General features: G+C 36.4%; 1 protein-coding gene across 4 annotated transcripts in view; it reads left to right on the top strand.

Annotated features, from left to right (window-relative positions):
* The window catches only part of GPM6A (glycoprotein M6A), a 257,776-nt gene that overhangs the window by 130,915 nt on the left and 106,684 nt on the right, over window positions 1–20,177 (top strand). Inside the window, exon 1 of one of the 4 annotated variants that reach the window (XM_059882177.1) lies at window positions 4,505–4,630. Coding sequence (XP_059738160.1) covers window positions 4,600–4,630 — 31 coding nt within the window. The 5' untranslated portion in view covers window positions 4,505–4,599. 4 annotated transcript variants of the gene reach the window in all.

The raw sequence follows: 20,177 nt of genomic DNA, 5'->3' as shown, positions 1-20,177 counted from the left end.
AATGAAATTTTCCATAAGTGATCATGAAAGATCCCATGAAGACCAGCTCTAAACTTAGTTGGGTCAGTTGGTTATCACTGTTGGTAAATATTGGTTATGACTAAGATCACAAGTTATGTTTTACTTACAAAATAAAGGCAAAAAGTGTGACTTGAAATCTCAGTTATTACCGTGTGTTATGGAGTTATTTATTTGTGTGTTGTTTTGCATTTTCTTATTAAATGTACATACATTACCTTAAAGAAATGAAATGATTGCAATTCTTACTCATTGTTATGGAATATGAAGTCAAACTTAGGTAATTTCTCAGAAAACTGAACGTTTAAGAACCTAAGGTAATTGTTTTACTATAAAATAATGAAGACATAGGCTTAACATACACAAAACATAGTTCAGAAGCTTATAGAAATTCTTGAAATTCTTGTTTTGGATCAGAACGGCTTTCAGGGTGAGTGCAGTATGCTCTGAGGAAGGAAATGCCTGTGGGAACTTGTTACAGGTTCATTGGCTTAAAAACAAGCCAGCAAACAGCTTGCATAGATGGAAGGCTTGAAGACTGTGTCTTCCATCAGTACTACCCCTAGGAATTATGTTTCTCCTCTTCCAGAATTCCCAGATGTGAATAGCTCTGCTGAATTATGATCTGTTTTTGGTAAACATGACCTAATAGCTTTGCTCATGCAAAAGAATGGGGCAAATGGCTTACACTTCTAGCTGTTACATGTTTGTAATGAAAAACTCTCAACTGTCCGAAGGGAGGTGGTGGAAATCACTGAGTCGCTCAGACAGGGATTTGAATCTTAACTTGTTCACATACTGGCTCTGTTTTTGGTCCAGTGACGTAGCTTCTGATCAAGAGTCTTAATTTTATCATTCGTAAAATAGGAAAATACAATCTCTGTGTGAAAGTGAAAGTGTTAGTTGCTCAGTCATGTCCAACTCTCTGCGATCCCATGGCCTGTACCCCACCAGGTTCCTCTGTCCATGGAATTCTCCTGGCAAGAATACTGGAGTGGGTAGCCAGTCCCTTCTCCAGGGGATCTTCTGGATCCAGGAATCGAACCCAGGTCTCTCACATTGCAGGCAGATTCTTTACCATCTGAGTTACTAGGGAACTTGATAAATTATTTAATGCGATAACTTTTATAAATCATCTAAATGATTGGCACTACTTGATAAATCGTAAGTGATCAAAGTGGATTTTTATTAACCTCTTAGGATATGTTACTTTTTCTTTCCTTTATGTTATAGGGCTTCCCTGTCCTTGCTAAAAGTCATCTCAAATCTGCAGATTTTGTGACTGTACATAGATAGTTATATTAGAATAACTACATGGTACCAACTGCTCTTCTAAGTCTCACTGAACAAGGCAAACTACATTATGGAGATTTTGATGTGGAAGTGGATACAGACTATAACTAAAACAATATCCACACATAAAATAGCCATGAGAATATCAACAATATACCCATGAGAAAAACAGGGCGGGATTTAGAATTGAGAGGCTTGCAGTCCAGCTGTTGGTCAATGGCTGCAGTCTCATCTGAAGGCTCGACTTGTCAGAGCACACTTGTTTTGTGGCCCACAAGTCACCTTGCTGCAGCCTTCTCAGTATAGGTCTGCTTCCTGACAGGGTAGCTGGTTCTTCTGAATGAAGGATGTAAAAGATACAGGAAGAGAACATGCAAGGTGAGAGCCACAGTGCTTTTATAATGTAATCTTTGAAACAACATTCCACCACATGTGCCGTATTCTATTCGTTAGAAGCAAGTCAGTAAATGTAGCCAATCAATGAATGAAGGAATGTAGCCCTTACTCAAGTGGAGGAGATTTCAGAAAGACGTGAATGCTATGGGGCTGGATCTCTGAGTACCATATAAGAGGCCGCGCCATAGATTGTGCCTCAAACGCAACGTGTCCCAGGTGAAAGGAATCCGTTTACTTCTGAATCTACTCTGAGTCCTTTGTTCTTGACTCCCATTACTCTGCGGTGTCAGAACCTGAAAGCGAAAGGGACTGCTAAGCCCTTCCACATTTTCTTTGGCATCAGATTGGTCACCATATGCTTTTTCCTCAGAAATGTCTTTTAATTCTGATGTCTCATCTGTATCTGTTCAGTTGTAGTCTTGAGGCTTCGTCAGTTCTGGCCTTAAGCTCTAGCAGTTGTCTTCACTACGCTTTTCTTCATCTAATTTCTATCTGCTTTACTTAGAATTGTTTTTCTCACACTAAATATATCCATGGATTCTGTGTCTTTAAGACTTGCATTATTTTCACTTCCTGTAAGAATAAATCCATTATCCTTATTTTGGCATATCAGACTGTTTATAACACTGGGGAAACCGACCCACTAGCCTTGTTTTTGGATTTCATCCTTCACACACAGAAATCCTTACTGTTTCATCATAGCATGCCCTGTTGTGATGTGTTCTGGCCTGTCCTGATTTCCTGCTTTATGCTCTTTCTCACCTGCTAATCTCATTCACCATTCAAGTCACAGCTCAACCAGTGTTTCTCAGGAAGCTTTGCCAGACACCCATATTCATCACAAGCCATGAACTTAAGGTCCAGTAAGTTTCTGTCATGTCACTCAGCTCACTGAGTTATACTTCCTAGACTTCCCTTTCAAATAAAATCCACAAATTATTAATTTTGAATTCAAAATTCTGAGTACAGTGGTACAACAATTGATACTCAATAAATACTGATTGAATATGTGAATTCTCATTTAAGTTATTGTGTGTAATTGCAGTGTTTAAAAAAAAAATATTTGAATGTAGAAGTTCCAAAGAAGGGCTATGACCAAGATAAATGTTTGATTTTAGTTCCTATTAGGGACTAAATGTAAATCTAAAAGAAATTATAACAAAATTTAACATTTATTAGGGTCACACTATTTGCTAGGCACTGTTTCCAGTGCTTTATGTTTAATTTACTGAATCCTGTCAACTCTGTCAATTAGATATTATGATTCTCTCTTTAAAGATAAGAAACCCAAGGGACAGAGATGTTTAGTGATTTTCCCACGGTCACCCAGCTAGGAAGTTGTGAAGCTGGGTCTTAAACCAAGGCAATCTAGCCCCAAATACTCCAGAAAGTAATTCGTATCCAAAGATAGCCAAATTGAGATAGCATAAATCAGAGAGGGATAAAGAAATAAAAACTATAAGATGAAGGCTAATTGGATGAAAGGCTAAATGGATGAAAATTGTGAATGAATAGAATCAAGTTTATATTATCATAAAAAAAGTATTTTCAAAGTTTCTTCTGTGTGTTTGACACAGTGGCATGGGGTGAATGGCCTGTGGCAAACCATTTCACCTCTATGACCTTATATTTCCTATTTTCAATATTAAGGAAATGCACTAGAATTCCATATCTATTCTTCTATGAATTTTAGACATGCTCTTTAAACCTGATAATGTCAAAGGTAATGTAAGAACATTGTTAGATTGTTGCTTTACTAGAAGTAGAATATATTTTCTACTGATGCATTTTATTTATCTTTACTTATTTCTTATAAAATAAGTGCATTTTTCATCTGATGTTTTATGTAGGAGAAACTCATCTGAGTGTCAGTATTCTGTTAGGTACTAGATAGAGTCTACACATAGAATGACTATATTAAAGTATAATTTCTTGTCCAAAACATACAGAAGTGTTTACCAGAAAATAGGAACATTTATATTTTAATAATTTATTTTCTCCCTTCTTCTTTATTTCTCTCTCAGACACAGATACAGATAGATGCACACACATAAACACACACAACAAAAGCAAACTATCATAAATATAATAAATTGTCAAGTGAAAGTAAAATATTTTGAATGTTTTACATCTAAAAGATTAGTCTGAATATTTCTTTTTTTCATCCCAGGGTTTACCTTTATGCTTGTCTTCTTTTCCTCTACAAGAAGGAATAATATGTCTTTTTTTGCAATTAATGACTTCATCATTCTGCAAAGTCCTCCAGTCCTTTGGATTTGCTGTTCTTGCTTTTGAACTAAAGACTTCCTTAAACAACAGTTAACAAGGTTATATAGCATAACACATGTCTTCATAAATTTTCATTTTATGATACAGAATTGAGGTAATTTTGCTATTCAGTGATTTCCTATTTTGAGAATATGGTATCTTTACATCGAGGATAACTAAATGTCAAAAGGCATTTGCTTTTGTCGTAAAAGAGAAGCTAAATATATATTGACTTCAGGCATTTTTTTAATAGAGAAACTCATGAAGACAATAACCAAGGCAAAGGATTAAAAGGATCATAGTTGTGATATTTACAGCATTCTGATTATTTTTTAAAATGTTGACAGTCTTATTGCAAACAACTCTATAGTTCAGATTCAGGAAATAAATCTTACTAATGTGTTAGTCCCTTTATTTTGCTGGTGAATTTGTTGACAGATAGTAATTAGGTCACTGTATTGAAGTACCCCATGTAAGCTCAGAATTCTCTGTGTTGGTTGGCATGACAACCATAGTGGTCGATTAAACATGCTCAGAAATGGAGAAACTGTGCTCCTCAGACGTTTACTTGGTGGGAAGAGAGCCCTGCTCAGAGGATGGCGAAAGGGACAGAGGAGCCCAAGGATGGCTCTGCTATTCCGTATTCATTTATATGGTATGGATAAGATCAACTTATAATATGTACAAAAAACTAGATCTTTAAAAAAACATTTAGATGTTTACCAAAAATATTTTTGATTTTATATGGATTTTAAAAAGAAATGGTTGAAATAGCCTTAAAACACAAAGTCCTCTTTTAGAGAAAATACTTATTATTCTTTAGAACAAGTATAATTGCTGTAAATGATCATTTCTATCTAGCTCTTTCCCTTTTAAGCCATTCCAAGAAGCACATGGCAGATGACATGTACAGATGGCGTAGATTGGCACTGCCTTTTGCTGGCCAGTATTACCATAGCCAAATTTAGGGACTGAGGAGATGGTGAAAGGATAAATCATTAATGAGAGAGACAGAGCACTGGACAAAGACGGATGGTATGGCTCACTATCATTTTTTTCTCATCTATTTTTCAACTCCACCCCTTTGGCTAATACGTAGCTATTAACCTAAAAGAAATTTGGAGGTAGTCAATGAAAGCAAGTTGTTATGCCTTCTAAGACACTTCATATTGTTTGCCATTTATTTTCTTTTATATCTAATACAGACAACATTTAGAGTGGTAGGAGGAGAAGGAATTGACTGTCTAGCAAGAATTTTTTAAAAAATTAGTTTGCTCTGATCTGGATAATAAGGTTTAAAAGACAAGATAAAATGGACAGCACAGATTTAAACTGTTTCTGTAACTCAGCTTTGACAATCAATATACGAGGTAAGGAAGGTTGTATGTTTTAATATGATTTTTTTATTAGGATGCTTATATAAAAATTCAAGTATGGATGTTTTGATTAATCAATGGAAAATATGAATATCAGATATAAATATAAATAATTTATAATAGGCCATGATAAAAATATATTGTTGAAGAAAATTTTTAAAAATCACTATTCATTATAATTTTTTTGAGAGGACGAGATTTACAGATCATCCTCACTCTACAAGCGGAAATTAACTGTGTGGGATTAAGGAGCTAATTAATGATAGATAGAACTAGGCCTAAAACCCTGCTGGCCTCATGCAAATGCAGGCTCTTTTTATAGCACCGTGATGCCTGCTAATCCCCCTACCATCCATGTTGTGGTCAAACATAATGACTTCCTGGTTGCATGAGATATCCATTTAGTTCAAGAGAAGGCAACACTCTTTTATTTTGAAACTCCTTTCTTTCTTTGTCATAGCTCCTTTATTAGAGCTAAGGGCTCTAATTTATTACTTTATGTGTAATTGTTTGCTTCTTTTTAATTTTGACTTGAGAGAGGCATATTCATATTTTCATTATATTTAAATGTCTAATTTGCTCATGAAGAATTATTGAAGGATGGACAGGGCTAAACATCCATCATTGGTATTTAGATATTAACTCTGAAAAACAATATAAACTCTTGAAATTACCCTGATAGATACACACTTATGTAAAATTTTAATTTTCTGCTAGCCAATGATTGATAATAAATTCTAGCTTCAGTTTGTTTTAGAATTGACACTTTCCTTAAGGTTTTTAGTTTTGAGGGCAAGTGTTTTCTTTCTTGTATTATCTTCATGAGGTTTTGGTTAGATCTTTCCAAGTACTGGGACCCAAAAATACTGTGTTTTTAAAAACTCAGTGATCTGTGTGTTTCTATTTTATATTTCTGTGATTTCATTAAAAATATGAACTGAATATATCTTAACAAATTTAAATATATTTCTTTGAGAAAAACATAGACCATTTTCCTTAATTTCAGGGTTGAAAATACATGTGTCTTGCCTTTTCTTGTCTTTTTTTTCCTGACACATCAGTTGACCTTTGTTTTCATTCTCCTTTGTTTCTTCTTTTCAGTCTGTGCTCAGACCTTTCTCTTCTTCCTTATAGAAGTCTCTCCCTGTCTTGTCCTTCCCTTTCAGACCCATCCTCTCTCCCCCCTTCCAGTTACTTTGACTAGATCAGCTCACATTAATGAACATCTTCAAAAGAACAAAAAAAGTGGTTGGGGGAGGAGGGTGAGATGGAGAAATGATGAGCAGGAAAGTAAAAGCTGAAGTGAAAGATGAGAAGATCATGAATAGAAAAACTAGGGAGAAAAGGATAAACCAGTGGGCAGGAACATTAAGTTTGTCAGTTAAAACTTCGCAGCTAATATTTATATTTTTTCATCCTCTATTAGATGATTCATTCATCACTTAATAAACATATAATGAGCACCCACTTTTGCCAGCTCTAATTGAATCGCTAAGGTTGTAGCAATCAAAACGTCACACACACTCCAAGACACCAAGTCCTCATCTTCCTGGCGCCTATAGACCAGTGAATAAAAAGGTAGCTTAGAAAATGGTGCTTTATATTGTTGATAAGTATCTTTCTTTCAGAAGAATAAAAGGAAAAGATTTTTCACAGAAAGTTGTGTCTTGAATAACTTAAATGTATTTGCCTGATGTGATAAGTGATGTCCAGTAAGCAGTTTGATGCATGAACTCAGATTTGGGAGAAAAATCTGTGTTGAAATTTTGCACTTGTAAGTCATAAACATGTATGTGATCACTGATGATAGTGTTATTGATTAAACCAACCTAAAGGTATTTGTGGCCCTAGAAGGGACTAGAATAGAGACTCCAGGAAGGCATCATAGAAAGAGGCTGAGAACAGGAAAGAGAACGCTAAGTGGGCACAAAGCATGTGTTGGGGCCCTTGACGGAAGGCAAAGAGAAGTCATGAACAAGAAGCGGCCAGCAACTGCCCGTGCTTGTGAAGGCCAGATAAGATCAAGGGTAACTTTGGAGAGAACATTGTCAGTCAGACCCTTGAGTAAACCTTTTCTGCTGTATATCTTTGTAGCTCATACCATGTTAAGTATATTATTAAAGCTTTAAGATATATTTGATATCTGGTATGTCATATCTTTGGAGAAGGCAATGGCACCCCATTCCAGTACTCTTGCCTGGAAAATCCCATGGACGGAGGAGCCTGGTAGGCTGCAGTCCATGGGGTTGCAAAGAATCAGACACAACTGAGCAACTTCACTTTTACTTTTCACTTTCATGCATTGGAGAAGGAAATGGCAACCCACTCCAGTATTCTTGCCTGGAGAATTCTATGGACAGAGGAGCATGGAGGGCTATGTACCATGGGGTTGCAAAGAGACACAACTGAAGTGACTTAGCATGCATGCATGCATGCATGCTTGTCATATCTTATGAAAGAGATGTCATTTATTTCCTGTGCTGTTTGACCTTTGATATGGTAGGGATGTGAATATACATTTGAAGAGTGAAGAATCAGGATAGTGGGAGAAATAGAAAATAAAATAAAACAAGAAGGAGGTCAGTTGTGAGAGGTGCTAAAATCTAGAGTGTAGCTGGAAAGGTTCATAACAAACCCTGAAAGACAACCACGGATTCTTTTCCCCATCTCTATTTAAAGAATGAAGTTTCGTTTTGTTTCTTGAACACAAAGAAAGAAGATGTATGGGTATCATGTTTTGTGTGTTTGGTTTTACATATTTCTGTTGGAAAAGCACAGTTTGGTGAAATTAGTTTGAGGTTGTGGTGAAATGAGTCTGGTATTGTGCAGGACAGATGGGAGAATATTAGACTATAGATTGGAGCTCATGGAGGCTGGACCAAGAAAAGGCTGCACATTGGAAAGACTCCATTAATTCAAGGGAAAAATATGAGGGAAAACTCATGAAACATGTAGTGTTTCTAGGCTGAAAGAAATATTTTGCACAATATGTATTAAATAGTTATCTTACTAATGGTAGTCCAACAGGGTCCAAAAGATGTCATGGTATTTTCAGTTGACAATTTTAAATATCCGCTGGTATCCTGTGAGTTTGCTCAGTGGTGTGGGTGCCTTGGGCCACAGGCTGGAAGCCATATGTTCATGATGTGCTTTCTCATACTTGTTCTTCGTGTTGTGTCAGAATATATATTCCACTCGATCATAATTGCTTGTGTGATTTTTTCCCCCATCCTTTTTGCTGAACTGAGCCTCAAACTTCACAAAAAGAGGACCATGTTTATCTTGTTCAGGGCTGTATCCTTTCCAACCAGCACTGGCTCATGGCAGGTCTTCAATAACTAGTTGTTGAAGTAATCCAAATTATGAATGGGTTAATTATATACAATGCTAATTTGTCTGCATGCATTTTCAAACTCCAAGGTTAATTTCTAGAATATTTCTTTCAGTAGAGTCATATTAACGGTCTATGTGAAATCTATTAACAATAACTGAATAGGATGAATGCAAGTGCTAAAAAAAGAATTGCTTTTTTCCTTCTGCATAAGAGAAGGTGAATCACATGAATCGCCAGTCTGGGTACACTTTTGGGAGAATTGTGGTAGACATAAGAATAATAACTGTAACAATAGTTAAAATTCTATAAAGTGCACCTAACTCCTTTAACTCCAAATAGTGGTAGGAAGTATGATGGTTAACACACTACCCAGAGAGTTAGTGGTTTAAGACAGTATTATTCTTTTCTCTTTCACAGTTGCATGGGTTGTCTGATTTACTCTTCTGCTCCATGTTGTATTGGCTGCAAGATAATCTGCTGTCATCTGGGGTCTTGACTGGGCTGGAATGTCCGAGGGTGCTCATTTGATGTTGGCTGTCGGTTGAGAGTTTAGCTGAGACTCGGGGCCAACGTATACACATATGGCCTCTGCATGTGGCTTGGACGTCTCACAGTGTGGCAGCTAGATTCTGAGAGGGAGCACCTCAGGACCAAGTACTGTTAGAGATCCAGGCAGTAGTCACAAGGATTCTTAGAATCTAGTCTCAGAAACCTGAGAACGTCTCCGCCACATTGTATGTGGGAAGGGGGATTGGTAAAGCTCACCCAGGTTCACGGTGGGCTGGGGGGAGTTAGATCCCACTCATCAATGTGAGAAGCAACATAAAAGGAGAGGGAACGAATCAAGAGTGGCCATCATTGGCTATCCACTTCTTGTGGGTGCTACTAGTTTTTTTTTTAATTTTAGAAGTGGGGAGATACATTCATGAAGAAGTGGTAACTTTGATTTATAGATGATAAATGCAGCAACCAGGACTCAGAGTCCCAGAGTATATGTTCTTCATCACAACCTGTTACTGCTTCACCTCTAGCAATACTGATCATTCTCATATGTGATTACACACACACACACATATATATATTACACATTCAGTAAATTTAGAGATCATGATAACAGTGATGATAACAGTAGGGATTTGAATATGCATTTATTCTGTGAATGTTATTCACTGCTGCTACTTAATAGTCATATAGTCATATAATGCTTTGTTTTTGCATAGTTTATTACAGTTCACATTGATTATTTTATTCACTCATAGAATACGTTCTTTCTTCAGTGTTTTGATATAATTTTCAATGTACCAAAGCATTGCAGAGATAGTGCAGAAAGTTTCAGTGCAGGTCCACCCAGCTTACCTGACTGTCCCATAACCTAGCAAAAGTTAGAAATGAACACTGATACAATACATCTAACTAACTACAGACTTTATTTGGATATCTGAATGTCACTCACACTTGCTGTTTAATGTTCCAGGATCTGATCCAGCAAACTCAGTTTAGTCCTGTCTCTTTAGTTTTCTCCAGTGGGTGAATATTTCTCCATCTTTCCTTGTTTCCTGTGACCTTGATGTTTTCGAACAGTACTGGTAGAGTATTTTTAAAAATTCCCTCATTTTGTGTTTGTCCAATGTCTTCTTATTTCGAGGAAGAAAGCCACAGAGTTGGTATTCTTAGTTTACCAAATGGCATCCTTGGTCACTTGGTTAAGTCACTGTACTGTCTGCCACTTCCCTTTCTGACAGTTTTTGTAAGAAGCGACTCATTAAGTCCATCCTATCTTCAAGGAGCTCAACTCAGGCTTTCCCCCTCAGAGGAAGTGCTGTCAAAAAATGTGTGAACATGCTGAAACCACCCAACCAGCATTAATAAATATTTCAAAGGCTTATGCGTTTGATTCCATTCACAGAATGAATCTGAACCTCCCCAGAAAATCCTGATTTTTCTCCTCAGATTTGAACTTTTAGTCCACAGAATTTATTTAAATAATAATTCAGTATTTTTTGTCTGTAAATTCTATGGGATAATGTGGCAAAATGAAGGACCATAATACAGTGCAAATAATTCTTATCAACATACGTAATTCCTAATGTAATTCATTTAGAAGTTAAAATGCAAAACATATTAAACATATGTAGTTCACAAAATTTTATCCATCTCCACATGTTTCATTTACTAGATCTGCCTTAATGATCAAAATATGCATTCATCTTCTGTAGTTATATCAAAGCATATAATTTGATACAAATCAGAATTAGGCCTTAATGTGCTTTAATAGACTGTGCATCCTTTCAAATTTTCTTTCTGTGTTGTTAAATTTGGTCTTTTACAGATGTCAAATTTCTTTGTTTGTTTGTTTGTTTGTTTTTTACTTTACAATATTGTATTGGTTTTGCCATACATCAACATGCATCCGCCACGGGTGTACACAATTGTTCAGTTCCTTTATCAACTCTTAAAAATTTTTTTCACTGGTGAAATTGATATGACTTAATCTAAAACAAATTTTACTTCAAGGAAGGCTTCTAATGCAGATGATAATGGGAATGTCAAGGCAATGCCTAATTATTTAATAATTTGTGGTTGTTTTTTTACATTACTAGTATAGCAAAGGAAGGAAAGAAAAGTATTACTTTGCAAGGAGACAAAGTTAATTCAAAACAGTTTTCATTTTAATAAGTAAAAAAGGGCACAAGCAAGTTTAATAAATGATTTTTAAACTAGGAAAGTTTTGAAAATAACCTAAAATTAGTATTACCTTTTTGAATTTTGTTTCATTGTTGCTGATAGTTTAGGACAGTGTATTTTTTTTTCAAATATGCATTACAAACGCAAAGTATTACCAGTTATGCCCTGAGTTTACTCAGTGAATTCAGAACAAAATGAATGTTTATTTTAGACTGATAATCATTAAACATTCCTTTGTGAATGTAAATAGTATTTTAGTAATTCAAAGGAGATCACCATATCTTAAAAGAAAAAAGGAGAATAGCATAATTATTTAATCCTTACAAACTATTTAATTTTGAAAACTATTTATTAATTGACTCTATTCCTTATGGTATATGCAAATAATGGAATAGAAATTATTAATACTAAGTTGTATAATGTAATTTACACAACTTACCTGTGATTTCCATAATTGCAAGTATTTGGGGATAATAAAGTGCTGTTTCTTGTTTACTTGTTCTTCTGCTGGTTAATCAAATGTAATGAATTTATGTAGACTGCAGAGTATAACTGCATTTGAGTTGTATTAATTTGCTAAGTTGTTTGGCAAAGGATCATCAAGAATGCAACAGTAAACAAAGCATTATTTCTGTCTCTGAAGAACATGTGTTTAGTGGCAGGGGTTAGGAGGAGGCGATGGTCATAAAAGTGAAATTTTACCTGACAAGGCTGGATATGACTTTCCTGATATCCCTTCTGTTTGGGATTTCTATGTAAAGGTGATTGTTTTTTGTGAACCCTTTAAAGATGGTTAAGACTTTGAAAGGTGGAAATGGGTGAGATGATATTCCACAAAGAGGAACAGTCTTAACAAAAGCTCGGGGTTGGTAAGGAAAAAGAGTTTTGAGAAATTCAAAATGTTTTCTTTGTTGTCCCAGGGTATGTGGAAGAATGGTCTGTGAAATCAAATTAAGGCCAGATGATGGAACGATGTTAGCCTAAACATTTTGGTCTCTAAACAGTGGAATTTGGTAACGAAAGTGATAAGGCTTATTCTGTCCGGCACTTAGTGAGCCTTCTTGTTTTCCAGGCCTTGCAACAAACCAATGAGGCAGATAGTGCCACTTTTTAATGTTTTATAGTTGAGAAACTTGAGGTTTAGGTATGTGACTTCTTGCCCCTTTGCTTAAGTTCGTTTTACGACACAACCTTTGAATCTTTAGAGAAGTGGGAGTCATATTGTAAGCTTGAAACTGAATAGTCAACTTTAACAGAGAAAATTAAACTCTGTTAGAAATTAAGTATACAGTGAAATTAAATATTATTTAGAGGGGGAATTTTTACTCCACCTATTCATGGAATTAATTTTGCAGGGCAGCTTCTTCCTCTTGCCAACCAAGACTTTGTCTTTTTGTCGTGCTTCCAAGATCAGTGTTTGAATACATCAGAGACTAAGTTAAAAGATGCTCAGAGACCCCTTACACACCTGACTTTTTTGGCAGCTGCTCACGTTTTTGACATCATGAATCAGCACAGTTTGCTCTTTCAGAGTCTGGGTTTCTGTTGCTTTTCTAGATTCTCGTCCTCTCTTCAAGGCTTGGCTGGGTCTTTGTTTGGAAGCCAAGTGCAAAGATACATTTGCTCTTACTGTCAGTTACATGAAAAAGGCACATTAACCTAATTCTCCATAGAATTTACATATAAATTGACTTAACACAGGGGGTAAGTCAGTAAAAAAATGGGAGACACTTTCAGGAGAGACACTTGGTATAATGATTAGTATAATATTGAATTGGAATTTTTATCTAAGAAAGTTTTTGTAAGGTTCCTGCCACAGATCTCTTTTTGAAGAAGCCTTTCCTCAGTGTTATTGCCTTTACTGTCCCTTTAAAAAAAAACTCTCCTGTCTTAACTTCTTGCCATTTTATGCTGATTCTCACACCACACATTAATAGTGATGCCAGGCATATTGTGTCCTTGGGTCTTTTTTTTTTTAATAATCTGAAGATTTCCTCAAATTTAGCGTCAATAGATAACTGTCTCTTGACATTTCTACTTTTTTCCTCAAGGTTTCCTCTTTGGCATTCTAGTTCAATGTCATCCTGTATGAAACAAAATATAACCTCTCTTTTGGGGCTTTCATCCCAATGGGCTGATTTATAGATTTATAACTTAGATTTTCACATCATGCTAATCCAAGGTGGTAGGAAAAAGCAGCTCCATTTCCATGAGGTTTTAAATCACTTTTCTGAAGACATGTTTTGGCATGTATTTCACACAAGACTTGCTTTATAACAATTTGTATAGTTTTTGACCATCAGAAGTGTTTCTCCGTTTTAATTTGATTGTTTTGAATTTCACCAGGTAGTCCTTTATATGTCCTTTAAATGGTAGTGAAGGCAAGACTGTGGAAAGAAAGGGGTCATTTTTTTCCTCTGCACTTTCAGATATTTTTCACTTGAGTTTGAAATACAGCATACTTGGTAGTGGGTGGGAGAGGATTAAAAATTACTAGCAGGCTGAAATAACATTTGGGTTAATGGAAAAATCCAGAGATTTTAATAAAAATTTGAATACATTTCTAAGTGTCAGATTTCCTCACTTTCTTTTTGGGGCCACAACTTTGGAGAAACACCATTATAGAAATAGTTGTTATTTTACATTCATTTTTTAAAGTAGGAATCTTAGAGAAAATACTTTGTTTCTTTCTCATTTGTGTTTTTTATTGGCCACAAAATGTCTGGGATCCTTCTCAGATGTGTTTTCTGTACATGATTGAGGTTAGATTCTTCAACTTTTGAAATTTTGTGAGGTTGATACTGTATTTGACACAGATATTTCTCTCAACTGCAAATATTTTGGTGATACTAATTTTATATGGTCTTGCAGATTTCTAGGCTGACTGTAATTGCTTCCATTGGTTTTAGCCTAACATCTATGTGTGTGAAACTTCTCAGCCTGGTAGATTCACATACAAAACAGTCAATACAAATTTTGCACTACATAAATCTGCTCACTTTATATCCTGATTTTATTTTGTATCTACATTGAAATGGTGTTTGGTCACAACTTTGGGATCAGCAGGTTACCTTAAAAATAAAAACTATTTTATGAACATTCTTAATTAAAACAATGAATAAATGGATAAAATTCAACCTATTACTAACTCAGCCTATTTGAGAACATAGTTTTTTATACATCATCATTTTATAATTTCAGAGATATAAAATATATTTTGCAATCTTTTTTAGTGATTTGTCAGTTGTTGTTTTGGTGTTTAGTCACTAAGTTACGTCAAACTCTATTGCAACCCTATGGACTATAGCCCACCAGGCTCCTCTGTCCATGGGATTTCCCAGGCAAGAGTACTGGAGTGGGTTGCCATTTCCTTCTCCACGGGATCTTCCTGACCCAGGGATTGAACCTGTGGCTTTTGCATTAGCAACTGGATTCTTTACCACTGACCCACCAGGAAAGCCTGATTTGTCAGTTATATCCTCTTTAAAAAAGCTCTTTATTAGACAGTCACAATTGTAACATGAGTTGTTTTTTTTGTTTTTTTTTTTTTACTGATTTCTTGTAGTTTGATGATACAGTGTTGATGTAAACAATTATCCTTTGCTCTGTTGTTTAGTTGTTACAAGGATCTTATCATTATTTGTAATACTCTTCATTGTATAAAATTCTTGTGAAGTTCACTCGTGACTTAAATTACTTTATCTAAAAAGTTCAGTGCCTGATTGCTTTCATTTTCTTCTTGGAACGTGTGTATTGTTGGATTCTATGCCAAAATAAAATACTTTGGTTTTTTCTTTTTTTAAAATTAGATTGGCTTTCTTATTTGACTGTATTAATATCCCCATTTTGTGAATACATATGTCAAATTCTTCAGTATTAGTATTATAGATTGGGTGGGCAGGGGAATCGAATGACATATTGTTTGAAGAATTTAGATTTGATATGAAAAAATGAACGTTTATTAATACTTCTAATTAATTACCAGGTAGAGTTATGTTAGATACTGTGTTATTAACCCAGTGGTTATTTGCTGACCTTTTCAGGGACTTTGGTAAAGCAGAAGACATAAACAAATGCAAATTTCTTCCTCCCATGTCTTTATACACACTCGTTAGTTACTCAATCATGTCCGAATCTTGACTCTTTGCGACCCTGTGGACTGTAGACAGCCAAGCTCCTCTGTCCATGAAATTTTCTAGGCAAGACTACTGAAGTGGCTAGCCATTCCCTTCTCCAGGGGATCTTTCCAACCCAGGGATCAAGCTCAGGTCTCCTGCATTGCAGGCAGATTCTTTACTGTGAGACCCACCAGGGAAGCCCTCATACACGCTAATGGGATCATACTTTATTAAGCAAATATCTAAATTAAAAACAGTGGTATTGATAGAACTCTGTCTACAGACCTTGATTATCCTTGATGGACATTAGACAACTGGGATTTTCAATTTTGCTCATAAACTTCAAGCCATGTTGGCAACAAACTTGATAGAGCTGGGTTTCATTATTTTGATATAGGATCAAAGAAAAGATTAAGGGAATTTTGTTTATTCCAGTTAATTTATGTTGAAGAATTTATTTTTAAAGATATTTATGAAGTGTCATTTGAGTTTTGACATTTAGCATAATAAAATTTTCCTTTCTATTTTTAAAGATAAAGGCTTCTTTTCTTAAGATTTTGATGCACTGAAATGAAAGCTCAGGCAAGTCTTTGTCTAGAGATAACTATTGCTCTTACACTAGCCACTGCCCTGTTTCTATGGAAACTGCAGGAATCTGAGGTATAGACACTTTTGCCCAACAGTGCGCAGTGATAGCCAATCAGAGTTTCCTTCCCTTCAATTCATTAACATAAAATTGTGATTTCAGTTCTTTCATATGGAGTCCAGAATACAATGGAATCCTAATACAATTCTGTTATGATACAATTCCATTCATTTTTCCCACAAGTGTTATAATCTACATATAATCTTTTGTATCAAATTAGTTTTACTTAGGATTAGTATTACTATTATTTGAAAAGACAATATGATATATACAAAATCAATCTTTACCTTGAGAGTTGTCTTCTTTATTATCAGATAAAAATAGTTTAAAAAAATTTAAACATTAAGATTTTGTTTCTTTTCTAATTGGCGTTCAGTCTATGCCAAACAGGGTCTCCTGTTTTCTATATTTATTGTTAAGATGCAACATTGAGTCTGATACTAATTTCAGTGCAAGGCTTTTGTTCTTTTTAAAGCCTTGAGTATATGAGAACAAAGATTTTTTTTCCCACTAATCCTGAAAGGCATATGCTGATCTTATCCCTTGACATGACGCAATGTTGGTAGTGATTAATAAGCCTTGAATGTAGAAAACTGATCTCTTGAAAACCCATTCAAATATTTTTCAGTGTGTGAGATGGCTGGTAAATACTTGCTTATATGAGCTGATAGAGAATGTCTATAGGGATGTATGGGATCTCCACCAAAAGGACGAGGGGCTTTGAATGAAGATGTACAAACAGAAGGGCATCAGTTGATTAAATAACCATATAAAAAAGCTTTTAGTATGCTGATTTATTCCAGTGACCTGGTCAAGACCTAGGATGACTTATTGATCAATGGGGTTCAGAGGAAATTCAAGATGCCTTCATTTGTAAGCACATTATTTTAGAGTAATTGGACTTTCTCTGCTTCCATGTGATTTTGAAATACTAGATAATTGTGTTTTCTCCTAAATGATGAATCTCTTCATCTCTTTCTTTTTCAGTATATAACAGTAGGAAAGGAAGATGGATGCTAACCCCAAGAAAATGTGAGACTGCAGTCTGTTCTGTACTATTTCCCTTTCCTTTATCTCTACTTTTCTTTTGCTTTTTTCCTCTTTCCCCCAGAGGGAGTGGAGAGAAGCCAGTGAGGAATATTGTGCTGTGCTTAACCTTAGCACAATGATAGGAAGGAAAGTTAGCCCATCTAAGCAGGGGTGATTTAGATTGGGGTCAGCAGAAGTTTCTTCTTCTATAACCTCCTTGTCTCATTTCTGGGTAAGACACTGGTGATAGGATTGTTGTTGTTCAGTCACTAAGTCATATCCGACTCTGTGACCCCATGGACTGTAGCCTGCCATGGACGGTAGACTGCCAGGCTCCTCTGTCCCTGGGATTTTCCAGGCAAGAATACTGGTTTAGTTCAGTTCAGTTCAGTTGTGTCCAACTTTTTGTGACTCCATGGATGGCAGCACACCAGGCTTCCCTGTCCTTCACCATCTCCCATAGATTGCTCAAACTCACATCCATTGAGTCGGTGATGCCATCCAACCATCTCATCCTGTGTCATCCCCTTCTCCTATCTTCAGTCTTTCCCAGCATCAGGGTCTTTTCCAATGAGTCAGTTATTTGCATCAGGTAGCCGAAGTATTGGAGCTTCAGCTTCAGCATCTGTCTTTCCAATGAATATTCAGGACTGATTTCCTTTAGGATTGACTGGTTGGATCTCCTTTCAGTCCAAGGGACTCTCAAGAGTCTTCTCCAACACCACAGTTCAGAAGCATCAATTCTTCGGTGCTCAGCCTTCTTCATAGTCCAACTCTCACATCCATACATGACTACTGGAAAAACCATAGCTTTGACTAGATGGACTTTTGTTGGCAAAGTAATGTCTCTGCTTTTTAATATGCTGTCTAGGTTGGTTATAACTTTTCTTCCAGGGAGCAAGTGTCTTTTAATTTCATGGCTGCAGTCACCATCTGCAGTGATTTTGGAGACCCCCCAAAATAAAGTCTGTCACTGTTTCCATTGTTTTCCCATCTCTGTGCCATGAAGTGATGCAACTGGATGCCATGATCTTAGTTTTCTGAATGTCGAGTTTTAAGACAATTTTTCACTCTCCTGTTTCACTTTCATCAAGAGGCTCTTTAGTTCTTCTTTGCTTTCTGCCATAAGGATGGTGTCATCTGCATATCTGAGGTTATTGCTGTTTCTCCCAGCAATCTTGATTGCAGCTTGTGCTTCATTCAGCCCAGCATTTCTCATGATGTACTCTGCATATAAGTTAAATAAGCAGCGTGACAATATTCAGCCTTGACGTACTCCTTTCCTGATTTGGAACCAGTCTGTTGTTCCATGTCCAGTTCTAATTGTTGCTTCTTGACCTACATACAGATTTCTCAGGAGACAGGTCAGGTAGTCTGGTCTTCTCATCTCCTTAAGAATTTTATACAGTTTATTGTGACCCATGCAGGCAAAGGTTTTGGCATAGTCAGTAAAGCAGAAGTAGATGTTTTTCTGGAACTCTCTTGCTTTTTCAATGATCCAGTGGATGCTGGCAATTTGATCTCTGGTTCCTCTGCCTTTTCTAAAACCAGCTTGAACATCTGGAAGTTCATGGTTCACATGCTGTTGAAGCCTGCTGCTGCTGCTAAGTTGCTTCAGTCGTGTCCGACTCTGTGTGACCGCATAGACAGCAACCCACCAGGCTCCCCGTCCCTGGGATTCTCCAGGCAAGAACACTGTAGTGGCTTGCCATTTCCTTCTCCAATGCATGAAAGTGAAAAGTGAAAGTGAAGGCGCTCAGTCCTGTCTGACTGTTAGCTACCCCATGGACTACAGCCCACCAGGCTCCTCCATCTATGGGATTTTCCAGGCAAGAGTACTGGAGTGGGGTGCCGTTGCCTTCTCTGGTTGAAGCCTGGCCTGGAGAATTTTGAGCATTACTTTAATAGCGTGTGAGATGAGTGCAACAGTTCAAGAGTTTGAGCATTCTTTGGATTGGAATGAAAACTGACCTTTTCCGGTCCTGTGGTCACTGCTGACTTTTCCAAATTTGCTGGCATATAGTGTGGCACTTTCACAACATCATCTTTTGGGATTTGAAATAGCTCAGCTGGAATTCTATCACTTCCATTAGCTTTGTTTGTAGTGATGCTTCCTAAGGCCCACTCAACTTCTCATTCTGGGATGTCTGTCTCTAGGTGAGTGATCACACCATCATGATTATTTGGGTCATGAAGATCTTTTTTGTATAGGTCTTCTGTATATTCTTGCCACCTCTTCTTAATATCTTATGCTTCTGATAGGTCCATACCATTTCTGTCCTTTATTGTGCCCACCTTTGCATGAAATGTTCCCTTGATATCTCTAATTTTCTTGAAGAGATCTCTAGTCTTTCCTATTCTATTGTTTTCCTCTATTTCTTTGCATTGATCACTGAGGAAGGCTTTCTTATCTGTCTTGCTATTCTTTGGAACTCTGCATTCAAATGGATATATCTTTCCTTTTCTTCTTTGCCTTTCACTTCTCTTCTTTCACAGCTATTTGCAAGGCCTCCTCAGACAACCATTTCGCCTTTTTGCATTTCTTTTTCTTGGAGATGGTCTTGATTACTGCCTTCTATACAATGTCAGGAACCTCCATTCATAGTTCATCAGGCACTCTGTCTATCAGATCTAATCCGTTGAATCTATTTGTCACTTCCACTGTATAATTGTAAGGGATTTGATTTAGGTCATACCTGAATGGTCTAGTGGTTTTCCCTACTTTCTTCAATATAAGTCTGAGTTTGTCAATAATGAGTTCATGATCTGAGCCACAGTCAGCTCCCAGTCTTGTTTTTGCTGTCTGTATAGAGCTTCTCCATCTTTGGCTGCAAAGAATATAATCAATCTGATTTTGGTATTGAGCATCTGGTGATGTCCATGTGTAGAGTCTTCTCTTGTGTTGTTGGAAGAGGGTGTTTTCCATGACCAATGTGTTCTTGTGACAAAACTCTGTTAGCCTTTGCCCTGCTTCATTCTGTACTCCAAGGCCAAATTTGCTTGTTACTCCAGAT

The sequence above is a fragment of the Bos taurus genome, chromosome 27 (genome assembly GCF_002263795.3).
Source record: "Bos taurus isolate L1 Dominette 01449 registration number 42190680 breed Hereford chromosome 27, ARS-UCD2.0, whole genome shotgun sequence".
In the NCBI taxonomy this organism is placed as follows: Eukaryota; Metazoa; Chordata; class Mammalia; order Artiodactyla; family Bovidae; genus Bos; species Bos taurus.
The sequence above is the reverse complement of the archived record's forward strand: the minus strand, read 5'-3'. Positions and strand labels throughout refer to the sequence as shown.